The following is a 20299-nucleotide window of genomic DNA, read 5'->3' as shown; positions in this document are numbered from 1 at the left end:
CTCCTTCTTGCACAAAAAGGATAAAATTCTGAAAGCAAAGTGATGAAATAATGCCTAAGAAAATGTTAGCAGGGTATACCCTTCAACTGATTTCTCTTTTTCAAGCCTCTGACCATTCTGAGTAGGGCATTTTCTCTACCTCTTACCTCAGAAAGTATGCTCAGCCAGAGGAAACAGCCAAGTCTCAATACCTTTACAACCATCACATAATCAAAAAAAAATTGTATTTTACTTATCAGTGCATAAAAAAAAGACAAAAAGTATGCTTTAGAACATGATCCATAATGACAGCTGACAAGACACAATTTTAAATGCATCCCTTTAATCCTTTAGAACAAATACTCACATTCTCCAAAGGGTATGAAATGACGCTGCCTGGGGGTAGAGCGAGCTTGTCCACTCCCTTCACCATCACCATCACGGTAGCCCGAGGACGGTGGAACAGGTTACCCACTGCAAGGCCCGGCCAAGAAAGGTCCTACAGGTTGAAAAGCATGAAACTGTGCTTAATTGTCAACTCAGGAAACCACTTCCCCAATAACACCTACCAAGCAGCATTAAGGGGTCTGGGATGACACTGAAAACCCACAGGGACAGCAAACGTCTCATTTAAGGCAGGAGCTGCAACCTCCTAATTGAGGATGCTGATTTCTACCTTTATTTTCTTATTAAGCTTCTATAAACTTGAAACAATAAAGTCTAATAAATCATCTCAAACCTTCTATGGGAAAAAAAAAAGCAGACAAGTAAACAAAATGTAGATACTTTTCAAATTCCAGATTACAAAACATTCCCTTCTCCATGGACATTTTCTTCCCTCGCATCATTCTTTGCCCTTATCTACAGCACCGCTTTTCTCCTTCACAGTGACACAGCAAGACTGACATTAAAACATTCTCTTCAGGAGTTCCTGTCATGGCGCAGCGGAAACGAATCCGACTAGGAACCATGAGGTTGTGGGTTCGATCCCTGGCCTCGCTCAGGGGGTTAAGGATCCGGCGTTGCCGTGAGCTGTGGTGTAGGTCGCAGATGTGGCTTAGATCTGGTGTGGCTGTGGCTGTGGTGCAGGCCGGTAGCCATAGCTCCGATTGGACCCCTAGCCTGGGAACCTCCATATGCTGTGGGTGCAGCCCTAAAAAAAAAAAAAAAAAAAAGACAAAAAAAATAGAAACATTCTCTTTAGATTAGGCTCTTTATGAGGAGAACAAAATTCTTGCTGAAAGTAACTCATAGCAGTTTATTAATAATTATTTCTGACCGCCAGTTGTAGTCAAATTTAAGTTGGTCAAGAACCAGGTACAAATTTCATCCTTAATGTAAACAGTTGGTCAGGTTCAGGCAAGGAGCTCAGGGGCTCCACCCAAAGGCCCAGCAGAGAAGCAGTTCCCAGGCATTGCTTCTGGCTTCAAGGGCACTCAGGACCTAGGAAGAATGTTCTTTTGAGTGACTGATGATATCTAGAAACCCCCTCAAAAGCACCGAACTTTAACGTGGGAGGAGATAGGAAGACAGAACAAACCCCGTCTCCTTTCTTCCAGCTCTGAGCTTCAAGGTCTCTCATGCTGACTGGTCTATAATCATGTAAGCAGCCAGTTACTACAGGTTTTTTTCTTCTTTTTTTTTTTTGCTTTTTAGGGCTGCAGCTGTGGCATATGGAGGTTCCCAGGCCAGGGGTCGAATCAGAGCTGTAGCTGCTGGCTTACACCACAGCAACGCAGGAAACGAGCCGTGTCTGCAACCTATACATACCACAGCTCAAGGCAACGCCAGATCCTTCACCCACTGAGCAAGACCAGGGATCGAACCCACATCCTCTTGGATACTAGTCGGGTTCGTTACCACTGAGCCAGAACAACTCCCTACCACAACAGTTTACGGCTGAATTGTGGGAAACCAAGGTCCTAAGCTACCCACAGCTGCTGACCACACCCTTTCCCTAAACTCAGGTAAGATGCATATACATTTTATCATTCATAACAAACTGTAATGAACTGCATGTTTGTGTCCCCTGAAAACTCCTATGTTGAAATTATACCCCCACCCCCACAACATGATGGTATTAGGAGAGGGGCCTTAGGGATGGGAACAGAGCCCTTATAAAGGGGACTCCAGAGGGCTCTCTCAGGCTCTCTCCACCTGCGAGGGTACAGCAAGAAGTTGGCAGCCTGCAACCCGGAGAGGGCCTCCACCGGAACCCTACCAAGCTGGCACTTTGCTCTTGGAATTCCAGCCCCAAGGACTGTGAGAAATAAATGTCTGTTGTTTATAAAGCACCCGGTCTCGAATACTTTGTAATAGCAGCCTGAACTAAGACACAAATCTATCATGCATACTGGAAAAAAACCAATAAAACTGTACAACCTATTAACAATAGGACAGATGCATTCTCTTACACACACAGTGTCACTACTATGAATAAATGATTACATGGTTAATGTTTTATAATGATTTGTTTTCATAACCAAGCTTGGAAAACTTATCCAAAATCTCCCTGACTACAAATTAGCTTTTTTACTTCTGTAATCTGAATCTATGTTTGCCCGTTGCTTTCTTGGGCAGAAATCAACAAAAATGCATTCGGAATCAGCTCCAAATATTTTTGAAAAATACACATACTTCTTTGACAGAGAAGCCCATGGATAATGCAGCCACGTCTGGGATTCGCTCTCCTGGTATAGGCCAATTTCCATCCCGGAAAACAACAGACCCTGGTGATCTTAATATGCTAAACTCATTCCCTAAGACACCTGAAAAGAAAACAGATTAGAGAATGATCAGCATCATAAATCTTTTGCACCCACATTGAAAATTATTAAATATGATACATAATTTCCCATTCGCCACTGACTTGGCATACTAAATTTCGATTGGACAAAACGCTGAATCCTAAACAACAACAAATTCTTTTTCAAAGTATCACTGCAAGACTGTAAGTCCACACATTCTGCTGTAAAAAAGGTATAGCCATCAAACAGGATTCTCCTAATGACCTAGATACCTTCCTACAGATGGCTCTTTAATAGGGGCATGTGGCAATTTGGCAAGAATTAGAAACCAGTAGCATTTCTCTAGATTTTAAACAACAAACAACACAACCCCGGTACAGACTAGAAAGGAAGAAACTTGAACCCTCTAAATTATTTCTACCATTGATCTTCTCTTCAAAATACAAATTTAGGCGTTCCCGTTGTGGTGCAGCAGAAATGAATAAGACTAGGAACCATAAGGTTGCTGGTTCGATCCCTGGCCTTGCTCAGTGGGTCAAGGATCCGGCATTGCTGTGAGCTGTGGTGTAGGTTGCAGACGCAGCTTGGATCTGGCGTGGCTGTGGCTGGCAGCTGTAACTCTGATTGGACCCCCAGCCTGGGGACCTCCGTATGCCTCGGGTGTGGCCCTAAAAAAAAAAAAAAAAAGCAAATTTATAAAATTCCTTAGTATATCACTGTAAAAACTTTAGCAGCTTAGTCTAGTCTATCTTAGGATAGGTCATAGCTTTCCTTATGTCCCACAGACAAAGCTAGTGAAACGAGGACTGTCAGGTGGGGGGGTACACATTACCAGTCACAATGCAAAACACTTCAGATTTGAGAAACAGAGTCCAGAGCACAGAATTTCCAATACCAAGTATTTCTAATACCAAGAGGCTGAGAAAAGGTATTCTATAATAATAAAGTCAACGAGTCTAGGGGTATGGGGCCTGGGATTAAGAGGTGAAGAATGAGAATACAGACTATTTTATGGGCCCTCCTAAGCTAAGGATGAGGTATCTTTGGCCTTTTCACCCAGCATGAATTAACCCAAAGACGTCTAGATTACACAAGGACAAGTAGCTAATGGAAGCTTTCGAGTTCCTATGAAAAGATTAGTACCAAGTCTAAAACAAATCTTGGCCATGGCTAAGATGGGAAAATTAAATTTTAATAAAGCATCATTGTTACACTCTTGACCTAAGCAAGGTTCAAAGTACCACTTACAGGTATAGGAATAACATTGGAAGCAACAGTAAATGTTTTGGTGTTGCAGTGTTGACAGTAAATAAAAGGCCTCAGGATGGTGCTGATACAACATGAAGAGTTAGGAGTTTCAATTCAGCGCAGCCACTATAGCAGGAATTTTCAAACTGTTCTAGCCAAAGGCAGACCCCAAAAAATGAGCAGAACGGAATGGCCCGGTAACCGGTAAGCATCTTGGTTCACTGGAGTAGCAGTTACCGCAAACTCTAAGGAAAATGGGGCGACAAGAGGCTCATCTTCTCCGAACAGCACACACATTCGGAGAACCGGATCTGGATCTGGAGATTGCCCTGTTTTTCTTTTTTTGGCCACACAACGGCATGTGGCAATTCCTGGGCCAGGGATAGAACCCACACCACGGCAGTGACAACACCAGATCTTTAACCTGCTGTGCCACAAGAGGACTTAAAGACTGCCCTATTTTGAGATGTAGCCCTATTTACTTCACCCCAGCAAAGCTCTACTAAATTCCTTTGCCTCAACTTCCACGCCTGCACAACAGTCCTTCAGGAGCCTTAATGCTTGAGAAAACTTTACAATCAAGGACTCCGCCACCGAGATGCTGCTGTCTGATGCAAGCATCTCCAGGATACCTGACAGAAAGTCACTTGTCCTCTACCTGAATACAACCTATGAAGGGGAACGCCACCTCAACTTAGAAACACCAGGTTTGCCAGCAGTCATCTCCACTGTCCCAACATTTTCATCCTCTAAATAGTTTAAAAAGTTGGCTTCTCGACTTCTTTCAGCTTCCTATTTTGTCTCTCCTGACTCTGCCTTACTGGATAAGCTCATCTCTAGCTTCAAAAGAAAGCATGGCAATTCCTCCAACTATCTGCTTCCTCTCCCCATCACGAGCCCGCCCGCCCGCATCTCCTCTCCCTCCCTCCGGATGCTGGCAGGGATGTCCCTCCTCCAGTCTAAAAGATCCCACGGTTCAGCCTTCGTCCACTTTGGAAACCTGAGGCTCCATTCCTTTTCTTTCTTTCTTTTTTTGGCCATTCCCACAGCCTGCACAAGTTCCCAGGGCAGGGGCCCAACTCACACTATACCAGTGACAACGCTGGATCCTTAACTGCCCGCTAGGCCACCAGGGAACTCCTGAGGCCCATTCTTAACCCTCCCTGCTTTCCTGTTCTGTTCTGTCTCCCCCTGGCTGAGTCCATCTGGCTGAGCCCGTCTACTCCCTAAGGCTGCAAACACCAAAAACACACTGATGGCTCCCAGATTTTTATTTTCAGCCTAGACTTCCCTTGAGCCTTAGACCTATATACCCTACAGTCTGCTGAGCATTTCCTTCCAAGTCCCATGGGTCCTTCAAACTCAGGTTCAGAACTGAATTCACGGGAGTTCCCACTGTGGCTCAGCGGAAATGAATCTGACCAGGATCCATGAACACGCAGATTCAATCCCTGGCCTCGCTCAGTGGGTTAAGGATCCAGCATTGCCATGAGCTGTGGTCTAAGTCAAAGACGAGGCTTGGATCCTGCGTTGCTGTGGCTGTGGTGTAGGCCAGCAGCTACAGCTCCGATTCAATCCCTAGCCTGGGAAACTCTATATGCCTTGGGTGAGGCCCTAAAAAGACAAAAAAAAAAAAAAAAAAAAAGAACTGAATTCACCATTTTCCACACACTCCTCCTATATTCACTGTATCGAAGAATGGCACCGCCTTTCACCCAACTGCTTGAATTAATCATCTTTAAATCCTTCCCCGGAACCACAGCTAATCAGCCACTGAATTCTATCTTTTCTTTTTTGCTTTTTAGGGCCGCACCCTTGGCATATGGAGGTTCCCAGGCTAGGGATCAAATCAGAGTTACAGCTGCTGGCCTACACCACAGCCACAGGAACACGGGATCTGAGCCACGTCTGTGACCCACACCACAGCTCACAGCAACAAGGGATCCTTAACCCACTGAGTGAGGCGGGGGATCAAACCTGCACCCTCGTGGATACTAGTAGGATTTGTTTCCGCTGTGCCCCAAAGGGAATTCCTGTCTATCTTTCCTCATGTCATGAGTCCTGTCCCCTCCATGTCCAGGGCCCTCACCAGGCTCTGTCGAGGCTTGCCAGAACCAGCTGTCTTGTCACTTGCCAGAACCCCTGTCATGTCACTCTCAGATCCAGCCTTCCTATCAACTCTTCAAACTACAGATCTGTATGTTCACCCTTCAGCTCAACCACCTTCACTGGATGCCCAGAGTCTTTCAGACAAAATCCAAAATGTGACACCCAAGGGACCTCACCAACCCTCCTTCCAGGATCTCCCCAATTTAACCCCTACACGTACCAGCCTCGCTAAACTATTTGCTCTTTTGCTTTCGCACATGTGTGCTTTTATACATACTGTTCTGTCGAAAATGCCTATTCTTCCCAGCCCAACCTTTCACACTTTTGCCTGCGAGGCACCCTGCCGAGGGACATTCTCCCAGCCTCCCCACTCTGGGCTAGAGGTTAAGTGTCCTTCCCTTTGGGAACTCCCACCATCCAGTGCTGTCATCTAGGAACGGTAGATGGAATCAACAAGTGAAAAATAAACAAGTCCACCCCTTTTTTTTTTTTAATTTTTAGGGCTGCAGGTACAGCATATGCAAGTTCCCAGGCTAGGGGTCAAATCGGAGCTACAGCTGCTGGTCTATACCACAACTCACGGCAACGCCGGATCCTTAACCCCCTGAGCAAGACCAGGGATTGAACTCACATCCTCATGGGTCCTACTCGGGTTCATTTCCGCCGAACCACAATGGGAACTCCCGACAGATCCCACTTTTGACCTCTAGGCATCAGTGACTAAATCGAATCCCTCTTCAACATGATAGCCCTTCAGATTCCACGTGTTTGCCCTGGGCCTTTCCTCCCAAGCTAAACATCTGAATTTTTTTCAAATGCGCCTCATGATGTGGTATTCATAAGCCTAGTTCCCTTCCCCTAGTCTCTCTCTGGTTTTCCATTTTAAAAAGCTTATATATATTTTCTCAAATAGAGAAGTCAGACCTCTTAAAGATGTTTTCCATTAAGTCACATTTAGTCATTGTGGAAAATAGTAATTTAACCTCGTCTGACAAGACCATGCAAGGCAGAAGCTGACAGGATCAAATTCCTGGTCTGTCTGTATGAACTAGACTATTCTAGTCAGGAAAGCAGGTTCAAACCATGTCCAGAAGCAATTATTTTTGCCGCAGACCAAAACCAAACAAACCCCCCTAAACCCCATGGAATCAAAATAATACGAATCAGAAATTAAAACATGGAATTTCAGTAAGATGCTCAGTTAAATCACAAGGGAAGATCTTTAAATTCCACAAACTGAATTAAAAAACTTAAAATTAAAACTCTCCGAAAGCCATTTACTAGAGAGATCAGAATGCCTTGCCATGGCCAGCGACGAAAGGAACAGAACAACCCTAAAACTACGGGGCATGAAAATAAGTGTAACTATCATTAACACCCAACGCTGGTCACCTCCAGGGATGGAGAAGACCTGCAGATTTCAAAACCACCAAAGCTCTGTACCTCAGGCAGAATTAAACCACCATTCCCAAAGTGGGGCGTCCCAGCACCTCACGAAGCAGGGGCACAGGCCTCCTCAAGAGTTTTTAACCTCTAGGTTTTATTTTTGATTATTTTTTTGTGTCTTTTTGCATTTTCTAGGGCCGCACCTGCAGCATATGGAGGTTCCCAGGCTAGGGGTCCAATCGGAGCTACAGCTGCCGGCCTACACCACAGCCAGGCAACACGGCATCCGAGCCGCGTCTGCAACCTACACCACAGCTCACGGCAACGCCGGATCCTTAACCAGAGTGAGGCCAGGGATCAAACCTGCAACTTCATGGCTCCTAGTCGGATTCGTTAACCACTGAGTCATGTCGGGAACTCCCTCCACCTCTAGGTTTTAAATCAACACCCTGAGGGGGCGGCCCCATCCCCAACTGTTCTCACCTGGGCCTGGCTCACCACGGTCTGTGCCCCCAGTCCCAGCCCCCTTCAGTCCCGCATTCTCACACCTGTGCCACAACAGGCATAATGGGAAAGGCCCACGCTTTGCCGTCAGCTGATCTGGGTTCAATTCCAGCTTTGCTGCTCACTACTTGTGAGCTGCTGGGTAATTTACCTAGGTTTGACCACTATGTAAAACGGGGATGATGCGCTCTTCTAAGGACTGGTGCAAAATTGAAAGGAATTGCATGGTACACAGTAAGAGGCCAAATAGGAGCTGACTTGCACTCCCCTTGCTGAATGCTGGGGAACCTAGGTTCCACTGAGAAAGCGACCATTTGACATGTGACCCTAAAAAGGTGACTCATGTCTTAAGTTTCCAAACCCTGAAAATTGGGAACTATGGCAAACTATCGAGAAGTATTTTAAATTCTCCTTGAGAAATAATCACACAAAAGCAATTACTCCACCTCCAACTTTCGTATCCTGAAAATTTGCGGGGCGGAAGGGGGTGGATTTCACCAATTACTGATGACAACCGCTAGAAATGAAGACGCCAGAAAAATGCAAGGAAAAGCAGCAGCTGACGGCAGCTGAGAAATCTGCCTTCCCTTCTTCGCAGAGGGCTGCGGTTCAACAGCTGATTGAGAAATGTATTCCCGTCCTCCCATCCGCCTCCCGAGCCGGAAGAGGCCGGGACAAGACGGGCGGACGCACCTTCCTCAAAGAGGCGGAGGGTGGAGGCCGGCTCAGGTGCCCCCACGCAGCCCGGCCCGGTCCGGCCCGACCCCGGCAGCCAGCCAGGCCGCGCCGCCACAAGCCAGCCCGGAGAGAAAGCGGAGGGGGAGGCGGCTGGGGCGAGGCTGCTACCGGCTGCCCGCACTGCGGCACCCGCCCCACGGCGGCCGCCCCCGACCCCCCGGCTCCGCGGCCCAGGGCCTCCTGGAACGCGCTCCGCCCGCCCACTCGCCCCCGGGTCCTCACCCGCCACCACCAAGGACAAGAGGGCGACGAGCACAGCCATGGTTCCGCGGCGGCCGCAGCTGTGCAGGACAACACACACACGAACGGGCCGGCGGAACGCGAGCGACCACCACAGCACGAGGGGGTGACGAGCTCTAGCTCGCCCCGACTCCTTGAGCCCTCCCCGTCGTCGCCTCCGCTGGGAGGCCTGCCGCCTTCTCCACCAATCGCCAGCTACGCCGCGGCCTGCGAGAGAGACGTAGCCTGGGAAACGTCAGCGTGATGGGCGGAGCCCAACGTGATGGATGGAAGGCCCTGCCAATGGCAGGCAACGGTCGGGGAGCCGGACAGTCCCGCCCCCAGCCCGTGACGACCGGTCACGAGTTGGAGGGTAGGGCGGGTGGTAGGGGACAAGGGAATGACAGAACCTGGCGAAGGGTCCCGAGACCGCAGGGTGGGGCTCCCTTCCAGGTGTGGACCTGTGTCTCGGGTAACGGTCTCCCACCAGGGTGTCTGTCTTGGTCGTGTCGCTCCGCCCCGCTACAGTGCAGCTGTAGAAGCTGCAAGGCTGGTTTGGGTTTCGCTCTAACAATCACACAGATGCTGAGCACCTGCTGGGAGGAAGCTAGGAGCCCCGGGAAAACTCTGCCCTCCAAATAGGGGGTACCAGATAAACTACAGGACGCCCATTTACGTTTGAATTTCAGATGAACCACGAATACTTTTTAGCATAAATGTGTCGTGAATATTTCATGGGACATATACTAAAAAAAAGTGTTTGTGGTTTATCTGAAAGTCAAACATACCTCGGTGTCCTGCATTTTGATTTGCTAAATCTGGCAACCCCTACCTAAGATTTTCCCAGAAGTTAACGAGGAGTTAATTACGTTAATTACTTCCTTCATCCATACACTCAGTGTTATGTGAAGGCTAGACATACTAATTTGACCAGGATCCTCCCTTCTCACATTGGGGCTTTTTTGAACCTATGATATGAGACGGGAAGTGACAGTGTATCATCTGTGGTCAGTAAATGATGCCCCAGCCCATGACCTTGAAAGATGGATGCTGGTGTCAGTATGCAGGGATGAGAGATGGCGAGGTTCTTTCAGGTAGCAAAACTAATCTGTGACAGGGGTTGAAAACCTCCAGGTTGAGCCATTAACTGTTTAATTTAACCAAAGAAGAGATGACATGGGGGGGGCACAAAAAAAGCTAAAAATCTCAATTAGGAACATGTTTATAAGGATGTTGAATGTTATATAAAAGAACTACACTCCAGCGGGGTTAAGAATCCAACTAGCACCCACGAGGATTAGATTTGATCCCTGGCCTCCCCCAGTGAGTTAAGGATCCAACGTCGCCATGAGCTGTGGTGTAGGTTGCAGTCAAGGCTCAGATCCTGCGTTGCTCTGGCTGTGGTGTAGGAAGACAGCTGTAGCTCTGATTCGACCCCCTAGCCTGGGAACTTCCATATGCCAAGGCCCTAAAAAGCAAAACAAACAACAACAAAAACCTACACTCCAATTGGTAGGAAATGGGAAGGCATTAAAGGTGTTTGAGCCTTGAGCAATGCACAAATGCAAGACAAAATTTTTGGAGGAAAAATGCCCTACTGTTTCCTCAGTTTGCAATCTCCATTTTCCTATTGAGATTAACGGAGGAAAGAGGGCAGTGGGTTGAAAGCAATGACCCCAGGAGTTTCTCAGGTATCCTGGGAAAATACTCAGGTTTGAACTTTCTGGAACCTACTCTGCTACCCAAAGCCGCTCCCGGTTTAGGGAATGAAATGTGGATTTCCTCACTCAACTTCAGAAAACTCTTGACTCTGGAATTTGCATTCTTTCAGAGGAGAATTGGCAGGAATGTGACTTTAAAGAAATCTACAGGGGGAAGAGATGTTTTCATGAGGAATGTGAAATTATTAGATTACCAAAAGTGTCTAAAGAAGCTCACTTCAAAACATCAACTCTAAAATGACTGGCTTGAAAAAATATATCAATAAGAATTTAATCATGTTTAAAAAATTCATTTTCAAGCACGATGGAGTCATTGCTCTTCATATAAACTAACATTTCATTTTCGTCCATCTTGCTGCATATTCTAGCACAGGTTCGAGACAAAGGCCTGAAAAGCTTTGCCTAAATATGCTTTATTTAGGGACATAATCAGCTGCAAGTGGAGCAGAGCTTCTGCAATTTTATCCAGCCTAAGAAACAGGAAAAGAAAGCATTTTTCTGTTTGTAAAACAGTTCTAGGACATTCTTATTTTTTTTTTTTGTCTTTTTTTTTTTTTGTCTTTTGTTTTTTTTTGTCTTTTTGTTGTTGTTGCTATTTCTTGGGCCACTCCTGGGGCATATGGAGGTTCCCAGGCTAGGGGTTGAATCGGAGCTGTAGCCACCGGCCTACAGCCAGAGCCACAGCAACGCGGGATCCGAGCCGCGTCTGCAACCTACACCACAGCTCACGGCAACGCCGGATCGTTAACCCACTGAGCAAGGCAGGGACCGAACCCGCAACCTCATGGTTCCCAGTCGGATTCGTTAACCACTGCGCCACGACGGGAACTCCGGACATTCTTATTTCTTTTAATTTGAAGTAGGCCCAAAATGTCACAGACTGGAACGTACATAAATCCCGCCTTGTTCCCCTCCCCCTCGCAAGAAAACCTCAACATCTCAGAATCTTTCCTACTCTATGTCTTGAGAAATAACAGTGCTTTGGCAGCTAAGGGTGAATAGCTTATCCTTGAAATCTAAGGACCCCCCCCTTTTCATCTGAGGTCTCAAAGGGGGCTGCTGCTTATATAGCCTTGGAATTCAGCAGGATAAACACTGTAGGAAGCCTTCTTCTTGTTTCGGAGATGGAGAGATTGAAATCTGGGGGAGGGCATCTGTACTCAAGGTCACATTCTGAATCGTCAGCAGTTCTGCTTTTATGAACACAGCCCTTCTGATTCAATCTTTAGCGCTCAGTAAACAACCGGTGATGTCCAGTTAACTTTTCCACTGAAGCATTTAGAGGTGGATATGTCTGTGGCAGGATAATACTTGAAGTAATGACCCATGTGTTAGCCTAAAAGAAGCCTCCTCCCCCACTTTTGCCACACCTCTCCCCCCAGGCCAAATAGCCAGGACTCCAGCCCTATCCCTTGCCCCGAGGGGAGGACTCTCCAGAAAACAGAAATGTCAAATTCCTGGCTCCGGAGTTCCAAAAGGAGAGGTCTGGATGGAAGAGCTGAAAGAACACGTAGTAGAGTTTGCTTTCCTAACTCGGCCCCCTCCACCTCCTGGTTTTCTTTGTTTTTGTTTTTTGGGTTGGTTTTTTTTTTGTTTGTTTGTTTGTTTTGGCTTTTTGCCTTTTCTAGGGCCGCACACTGGGCATATGGAGGTTCCCAGGCTAGGGGTCGAAACGGAGCTGTAGCCGCTGGCCTACACCACAGCCACAGCAACTCGGGATCTGAGCCGCGTCTGCGACCTACACCAAGGCTCACGGCCACACCGGATCCTTAACCCACTGAGCAAGGCCAGGGATCAAACCTGAAACCTCATGGTTCCTAGTCAGATTCGTTAAGCACTGAGCCACAACGGGAACTCCCGCCACCCCCTGTTAATTCCAGTAGTAAGTTCTGAGTGATCCCTGAGAGACCATGGTAAGATGGCCAGGTCCTTGCAAATCAGCTACCCAGGAGCCCTGGGGAGCCCTGTTCAATGAAAATTAAGAATTTCTTTTCGAAGGACACAGCATGGAAAAGTGAGAGGGAGGGAGAGAGTAACTTTACAGTGGAGAAATCTGACAAACACCGTCTCAGCCACGAGTTCAAGGTCAATGTTAACAGTCACAAATCATGTTGACAGTACATCCCCCCCCCCTTTTTTGTCTTTTTAGGGCCGCACCCATGGCACATGGAAGTTCCCAGGCTAGGGGTCAAATTGGAGCTGTAGCTGCCAGCCTACACCACAGCTACAGCAATGCAGGATCTGAGCTGCATCTGCAGCCCACATCACAACTCAGGCAATGCTGGATCCTTAGCCCACTGACTAAGGCCAGGGACTGAACCTGAGTCCTAATGGTTACTAGCTGGGTTCGTTACCATTGAGCCGCAGCAGAAACTCTGATAGTACATACTCTTGATATCATAGGATGAAGATGGCACTTGACCTCTGTGGCCTTCCTCCCCAATCCGTAACCCCAGTCTAATTATGAGAAAAACATCAGACAACTCCAAATTGAAGGATATCCTACAAGATATCTGACCAGGGCTTCTCTGTCATCAAAAACAAGGAAAGCATGGAGTTCCCCTTGTGGCTCAGTGGAAACGAATCTGACTAGCATCCATGAGGATGCAGGTTCGATCCCTGGCCTTGCTCCGTTGGTTAAGGATCGGGTGTTGCCATGAGCTGTGGTGTAGGTCGCAGACACAGCTAGGATCCCGCATTGCTGTGGCTGTGGTGTAGGCCGGCACCTACAGCTCCGATTCAACCCCTAACCTGGGAACCTCCATATGCCTCGGGTGCAGCCCTAAAAAGACAAAAAAAAAAAAAAAAAAAAAAAAAAAGGAAAGTTTGAGAAACTTACAACCAAGAGGAGCCTAAGGAGACATGATGACTAAATATAATGTAGGATCCTGGATGGGATCCTGCACCAGAAAAAGGAAATCTGAATCAAGTATGGATTCTAGTCAATAATAATGTATCAGAGTTCCCTTCGTGGCTCAGTGGTTAACAAACCTGACTAGGATCCATGAGGTTGCAGGTTGGATCCCTGGCCTCACTCAGTGGGTTAAGGATCGGGCGTTGCTGTGAGCTGAGGTGTAGGTCACAGACGTAGCTCTGATTAGACCTCTAGCCTGGGAACCTCCCTATGCCGCGGGTGTGGCCCTAAGAAGCAAAATAATAATAATAATAATGTATCCGTATTGGTTCATTAATTGTGCCAAATGTGCCATACTAATGTAAAATGTTACCAGCAGGGAAAACTGAGTGTGAGGCGTATGGAACACTCTACTTTCTTCTCAATTTCTTCTGTAAATCTGAAACTGTTCTAAAAAACAAGGTCAATTTAAAAAACCCATAAAGTGAAAGTACCAGCCACAAAATAGGAAAAGATCAGTTGTATCCAGAATGTGGAAATCCCTCCTACAGATCAGTAAGACAAAGACAACCTGAGAGTAAAATGGGTAACTCTCTTGAACGGGTGCTTTACAGAAGAGGAAATAGAAACAGCCAGAAAAAGATGCTCGACTTCATTAGTAGTTAGGGAAATGCAAATCTGAGACCATGAGATGCCACAACACACCACCAGATTGGCAAGTTTAAAAGTCTGACCATGCCCAGAATAGGCAAGCACGTAAATCAACTGAAACTCTCATAACATACTGATGGGAGTTAAAAAAATTAATTGGTGCAATGATTCTTATCTATTAAAGCTGAAACTATACATACTCATGACCCAGCAGTTTCATTCCTTAGAAGAAATACTCCAGGAATATGCACTTACATGTGCCAGAATGTAGGCATGAGAATGTTCCTAACAGCACTGTACATAATAGCTGCGATTGATTGATTGTCTTTTTAGGGCCCCACCCTCTACATATGGAGGTTCCCAGGCGAGGGGCGAAATCACAGCTGTAGCTGCCAGCCTACACCACAGCCACAGCCACCCGAGATCCCAGCCTCATCTGCGACCTACACCACAGCTCACTGCAACATCAGATCCTTAACCCACTGAGCAAGGCCAGGGATCGAACCTGCATCTTCATGGATCCTAGTCAGGTCTGTTACTGTTGAGCCACAACGGGAACTCCTAGAAGCAATTTAAATATCCATTAACAGTAAACAGGCTAATAAATTGTGTATTTCATACAATGGTATACTATACCACAATGAAAATGAATAAACATACACAAATAACAGAGTGATATTACAACATGTGATATTATATATCACATTTGTGTTATACTATATTATATAGAAATAAGAAATGAGGAGTTCCCTGGTGTATTGTAACTTCTGTGGCTCCAGCTCAATCCCTAGCTCAGGAACTTCTGTATGCCACAGGCACAGCCAAAAAAAAAGAAGGAAAGAAAGAAATTAGAAATGAATAGTATGGGGGGTCCATTTACATAAAGTTCAACAACAGCAAAAAGAAAGTATACTGTTTAGGGATGCAGAATAGGTGATCGGAGTATAAAGAAAAGTAAGGAAATGATTACCACAAAAATGCCATAGAGGACGCTGACTGTGCCCCAAAAAAGAAAATGCCATAAGTTTACTCACGGGGTGGTAGAGAGGGGGATATGTCTAAAAGGGACATGCAGAAGGATTTGGGGATGCTGGTCACTTCTTAATGACACAGGTGGTGTTTGTGACACTAGCGTTCATTTCATAATATCCATGTTTTAAACATTGAAGTTATATGTTTATTTGTGTGTTATATTTTACTATAAAAAGGTTTTGGCATGTGGAAGTTCCCAGGCCAGGGACTGAACCCGTGCCACAGCAGTGACAACACCAGGTCCCCGACCCGCTGAGCCACAAGGGAACTCCCTTAAAAGGTTTTAAATTATCTAGTTTGCTTGTTTGAATCTTGAGGAGGCGTCTCTCCCTTTGACTTGGTAGGAATTATTTGTGTGCGATTTCAACTTATGTTTGGAGATTCTTGTGTTTATAAAACATGTCTTCAGTGAGGGTGGAAGTTTCCAAGGAAAGGCCAGAATTGTGGTTGGCATGTTAACGGGTGTCTTTCAAGAGCCCTTAGAGATGGCATCTACTGTGGGAATTCAGCAGTCCGAGAACCCCAGTTCTGTCAGTGTCCCAGAGGGAACCTGACTCTGTGAAATTGACCCAAACCAATAAACTCATAAGGCTCTAATGCTGCAAATAGCATTTTGACATATGTAAGTATGTGGTAGTCTGCATATTCATGACAACCTGGTCAGTGTAGTCTCTCCAAAAATGCAAGTGACACAGGAATCCTAGTGACTCAAAATCAACATGGTGAGTATGCAATCTGAGCAAATACTTAATGCATGCGGCTCTGTCATTCCCATCTCCACAGCTGGAACACACCTGCTGGGCAGACTGGATGTTTGTACCAGATTGACAGACCACTGTAACAAGCCTCCTTCTGCAGTATAGCACAGGGAACCATATTCAACATCCTGTGATAAACTATATATATATACATCTATATGATAACTGAGTCGCATTGCTGTAGAACAGAAATTAACACAACACTGTAAATCAACTATGCTTCAATAATTTTGTTTTTGTCTTTTTAGGGCCACACTCACGGCATATGCTGGTTCCCAGGCTAGGGCTCGAATCAGAGCTGTGGCTGCCAGCTTACACCACAGCTCACAGCAACACTGGATCCTTAACCCACTGAGCAGGGCCAGGGATTGAACCTGTGTCCTCACGGGTACTCGTCAGGTTTGTTAACCACTGAGCCACAACGGGGACGCCCCAATAAATTTTTTTAAAAACTCATAATTCATATGAACATTAAAGTTTGCAAAGCATTTAAAAAAAGCCCCCTTTTGAGGTGACTGCGCAGACCACACCTCTCCATGCACGAGCGCTTCCCACTGCTTTCCAAGGTCTCTGCCATATTTGCTTTCCTGATTAGACTCCGAGACAGAAGGCAATCTTATTTCCAAAATTTTTTTTTGTTTCCAAGTTTGGTGGGCACTTCCTCTCATGGAGCCACTGGATACTGACTTCAGTGACTTTGGATTAATTCTCTCCAAAACCCCCTGAAAACCTAATCAAAAGCACTGTGTCCTCTGAACCTACGATGACAGAAGTCAAACTCTTCTTTATGTGAGGGTGAGAGAGGCGCACTGATCAGGGTCACAAGGGAACTCGCCAGGGCGATGGAAATATTCTGTATCTTAATCTGGACTGTGCTCACATGGGGGATATGCACAGATGGAAACACGGGCTGTTCACTTCAGGTTGGTGCATCTTACCCTATGCAAATTACAGCTGAAATATTTTAAAAGTAGAATATTCTCAGACGGGCACCTAGTGCATGAGCGTAGTGAAACTAACATGAATAGAAGTTGTGGAATTTGTTCATTCGCTCATCCATTCACATATCCGGTGTCGGGGGTTTATAGCGTACTCTGTGAATACGGGTCCTGCTAACTTGGAGCTGAACCGTGCATAAATAAGCGGAGAATTTAAGTCCCATTTGAAGGGGGGAAAGGGAAAAGCTTCTTATCATATGGTTCAGCTCCAAGTTAGCAGGGCCCAGGGTTTACAGAGCACGCTGTAAACGCTCAACATTGGATATATGAATGAATGAATGAATGAACGAATGAATGAACAAATTAACAAATGATGGTTTCTATTCATACACGAAGTATATGAGGGAATCTTCAGCGAGTGAAGTGATCACAGCAAGTTCAACTTCCAGATAATTACAAAGGCAAGAACAGAGTGAGGCCATACTTCAGCCACAACTGTTTCCACGACAATTTTTTTTGGGGGGGGGTCCTCTTTAGGGCCACACCCGCAGCATATGGAGGTTCCCAGGCTATGGCTCCAATCAGAGCTGTAGCTGCCGGCCTACACCACAGCCACAGCAACTCGGGATCTGAGCCACATCTGCAACCTACACCACAGCTCAGGGCAATGCTTCATCCTTAACCCACCGAGCGAGGCCAGGGATCGAACCTGCGTCCTCATGGGTGCTAGTCGGATTCGTTTCTGCTGAGCCACGATGGGAACTCCCCTATGGATTTTTGTTACCATCTGGTTTCATTCCAGATTCTACATGAAAATTATATCGTACAGGTTCTTTGTCTGACTCATTTCACTTAGGATAATGCTCTCCAAGTCCATCCGTGTTGCTGCAAATGGGAACATTTCATTCTTTTTATGGCGGAGTAGTATTCCATTCTATCTGTAGATACACACCAACTGGAGTTGTTTTTTAGCTGCACCTGCAGCAGGTGGAAGTTATTGGGCCAGGGATTGAAGCCATGCCACGGCAATGACAAAGCCAGATCCTTAAGCTGCTGAGCCACTGGGGAATTCCCCAACTGAGTTTGGATTCATTTCCTTCCATCCTCTTCTTCTGAATTTGCCTTGGCCTGAGCGTGGATGCTCCCGGTCTGAGGCGCCTCCCCTCTTGCGCAGCTGCAGTGCTCTCTGCCTCAACCAGCAGCTGAGCCTCAAGCCGGGAAACCCCAGTGACCTGCAGTTCTGACCTGCACTTGTGAAGCTTATCTGGGGCTATCACAGAGCCTCCTGCAACCATTGCATTCTTCCCCCTGGACTCATGTTAAGTCTCTTTGTATCAAATTTTACCAACCTGGAATGCTTCCACACACATTTGGCTTGATCAGAAACAGTTTGGTTGCAAGCGATCTTAACAAAACAGGGGGTCTTTATTGGCAGGATATATTATGGGATATATAACAACAGTGTTGGAGAAAGAGCTCCTGTTATTCCAACTGCCTGTGCGGCCTTGGACCGAGTGACTTTACATTTCAGGGCTCGGTTTCCTCATCTGTCAATGTGGATAATCGTGGTTTCAACCCTACAGATCACGCAAGGATTAATACACACAGAGCACAGCGCTGGACCTGTGAGTGTCCAGTCATCCTTAGCCATAATGATAAAAGTGATGGTGGTGGTTACAAGGGTGTCTCTAGGAAGAACCAAGGAAGATCGTCAGGAATAAAATGGAAAAACAGGAAAGTAGGTTCCTCTCACCCCCTTTTTCATTTTTTTCTCTCTCTTCTTTCGGGGCTGCACCTGCGGCATATGGAGGTTCCCGGGCTAGGGGTCGAATCGGAGCTGTAGCCACCGGCCTATGCCAGAGCCACAGCCACGCCAGATCTGAGCCCCGTCTGCGACCTACACCACAGCTCACGGCAACGCCAGATCCTTAACCCACTGAACAAGGCCAGGGATTGAACCCGCATCCTCATGGATCCTAGTTGGGTTCTTAACCCACTAAAGCCACCATGGGAACTCCCCTCTCATCCTCTTTTAAGGCTATGGAGTCTCTCTCTTTCCTGCTCTTCTCTGAGTGTTCTGTCCCCTGCAGGGTGGGACACAGGGTACACACTGAAGCTGCAGTTCCTAGTGATCCCAAGCTAGGAGGCTCAGGGTTGGTGTTCACATTGCAAATTTTCGAAAGAAACAGAGAAGCTGCCTGGGTTCAGGCAGCCCCCAGGGGTTCTGTCCCTGGTGGTACCGTGCATGCATGCAGGTGGAGCCAGCAGATTCCTAGGGCTTCCCCTTCCAGACTGAGGAAGCAGCAGGCTCTCTCAACAGAGGGTGCAGTACTTATCTATTGCTATACCACAAAGCACCCCCGAACTGAGTGGCTTCAAATCACTAACTTTTATCATCTCTCAGGGTTTCTCTGCCTCAGGAATTTGGGAGCAGCCCAGCTGGTGGTGTCCTGGCTTGGGTGTGTCTCATGCCATTGCCATCAGATGGTGGCTGGAAGTGGTGTCATTTTGAAGGCTTCTGGACTCATGTGTCTGACACCTGAACTGGGAAGGCTCAAACAGCTGGGGGCTGGAAGAGCTGGGCATATTGGGTATCTTGCTTTATTTATTTATTTTTTTAGGGCCGCCCCGGCAGCATATGGACGTTCCCAGACTACGTGTCGAATCAGAACTGTGGCTGCCAGCCTACACCACAGTCACAGCAATGCCAGATCCGAGCCGCATGTGTGACCTACACTGAAGCTTGTAGCAATGCCGGATCTTTCACTGACTGAGTGAGGCCAGGGAGCGAACCCGCATCCTCATGGATTCTAGTTGGGTTCATTACCGCTGAGCCACAACGGGAACTCCCCATACTGGGTATCTTCCTCTCTGTTTCTACACGGTCTCTCCACATGGACATTCCAGCATGGTGGCTTCACTGTAACCAGATGATGGCCCAGGACTCTGAAGGCTCAAGCTTGGGTCCCAAGAGGGAGAGAAAGCCAGATGGCAGCCGTCTTGCCTTTTATGACCTGGCCTCAGAAGGTCACTGAGCATCAGTCACTTCCTTGCTCACTTGCTCATCACATCACTTGCTTGGTCAAGGCAGATAGAAAGGTCTGCCCAGGTTCAAGGGGAGGGGACACAGACCTCCCCCCACCTGTCAATGGAGGCCTGTCATAGTGACACTGAAAGAAGAGCCTGCGCTTTGGGATATTTATTGGCGTGACAGTCTTTGGAAAAGACAATCTCCCACGGGCGGGCTGCACACAGATGAGGAGACGACGGTTATCCTAGCTAATATAATACTGTCTAATGTATTTTACCCAAGAATATATTATAAACATTTCACCGCATAATTACTCCTCTGCAACATCCTTTTATAAAAAGTGTTAATTTTTAAAATTCACATTATCAAAGTAATACGTACTCA

The 20299-nt window shown here is 46.8% G+C and overlaps 1 protein-coding gene across 1 annotated transcript in view; it reads right to left on the bottom strand.

Annotated features, from left to right (window-relative positions):
* The window catches only part of ATP6AP2 (ATPase H+ transporting accessory protein 2), a 29087-nt gene extending 19914 nt beyond the window's left edge, over window positions 1-9173 (bottom strand). Inside the window, exons 1-3 of the mRNA XM_003135022.4 lie at window positions 8934-9173; window positions 2617-2747; window positions 347-478 (exon numbers count right to left, since the gene is read on the bottom strand). Coding sequence (XP_003135070.1) covers window positions 347-478; window positions 2617-2747; window positions 8934-8973 — 303 coding nt within the window. The 5' untranslated portion in view covers window positions 8974-9173. The remainder of the gene's footprint in view (window positions 1-346; window positions 479-2616; window positions 2748-8933) is intronic.

This window comes from Sus scrofa, chromosome X (genome assembly GCF_000003025.6).
Source record: "Sus scrofa isolate TJ Tabasco breed Duroc chromosome X, Sscrofa11.1, whole genome shotgun sequence".
Classification (NCBI taxonomy): domain Eukaryota; kingdom Metazoa; phylum Chordata; class Mammalia; order Artiodactyla; family Suidae; genus Sus; species Sus scrofa.
Note: the sequence above shows the minus strand (reverse complement) of the source record. Positions and strands in the feature narration are given on the sequence as shown.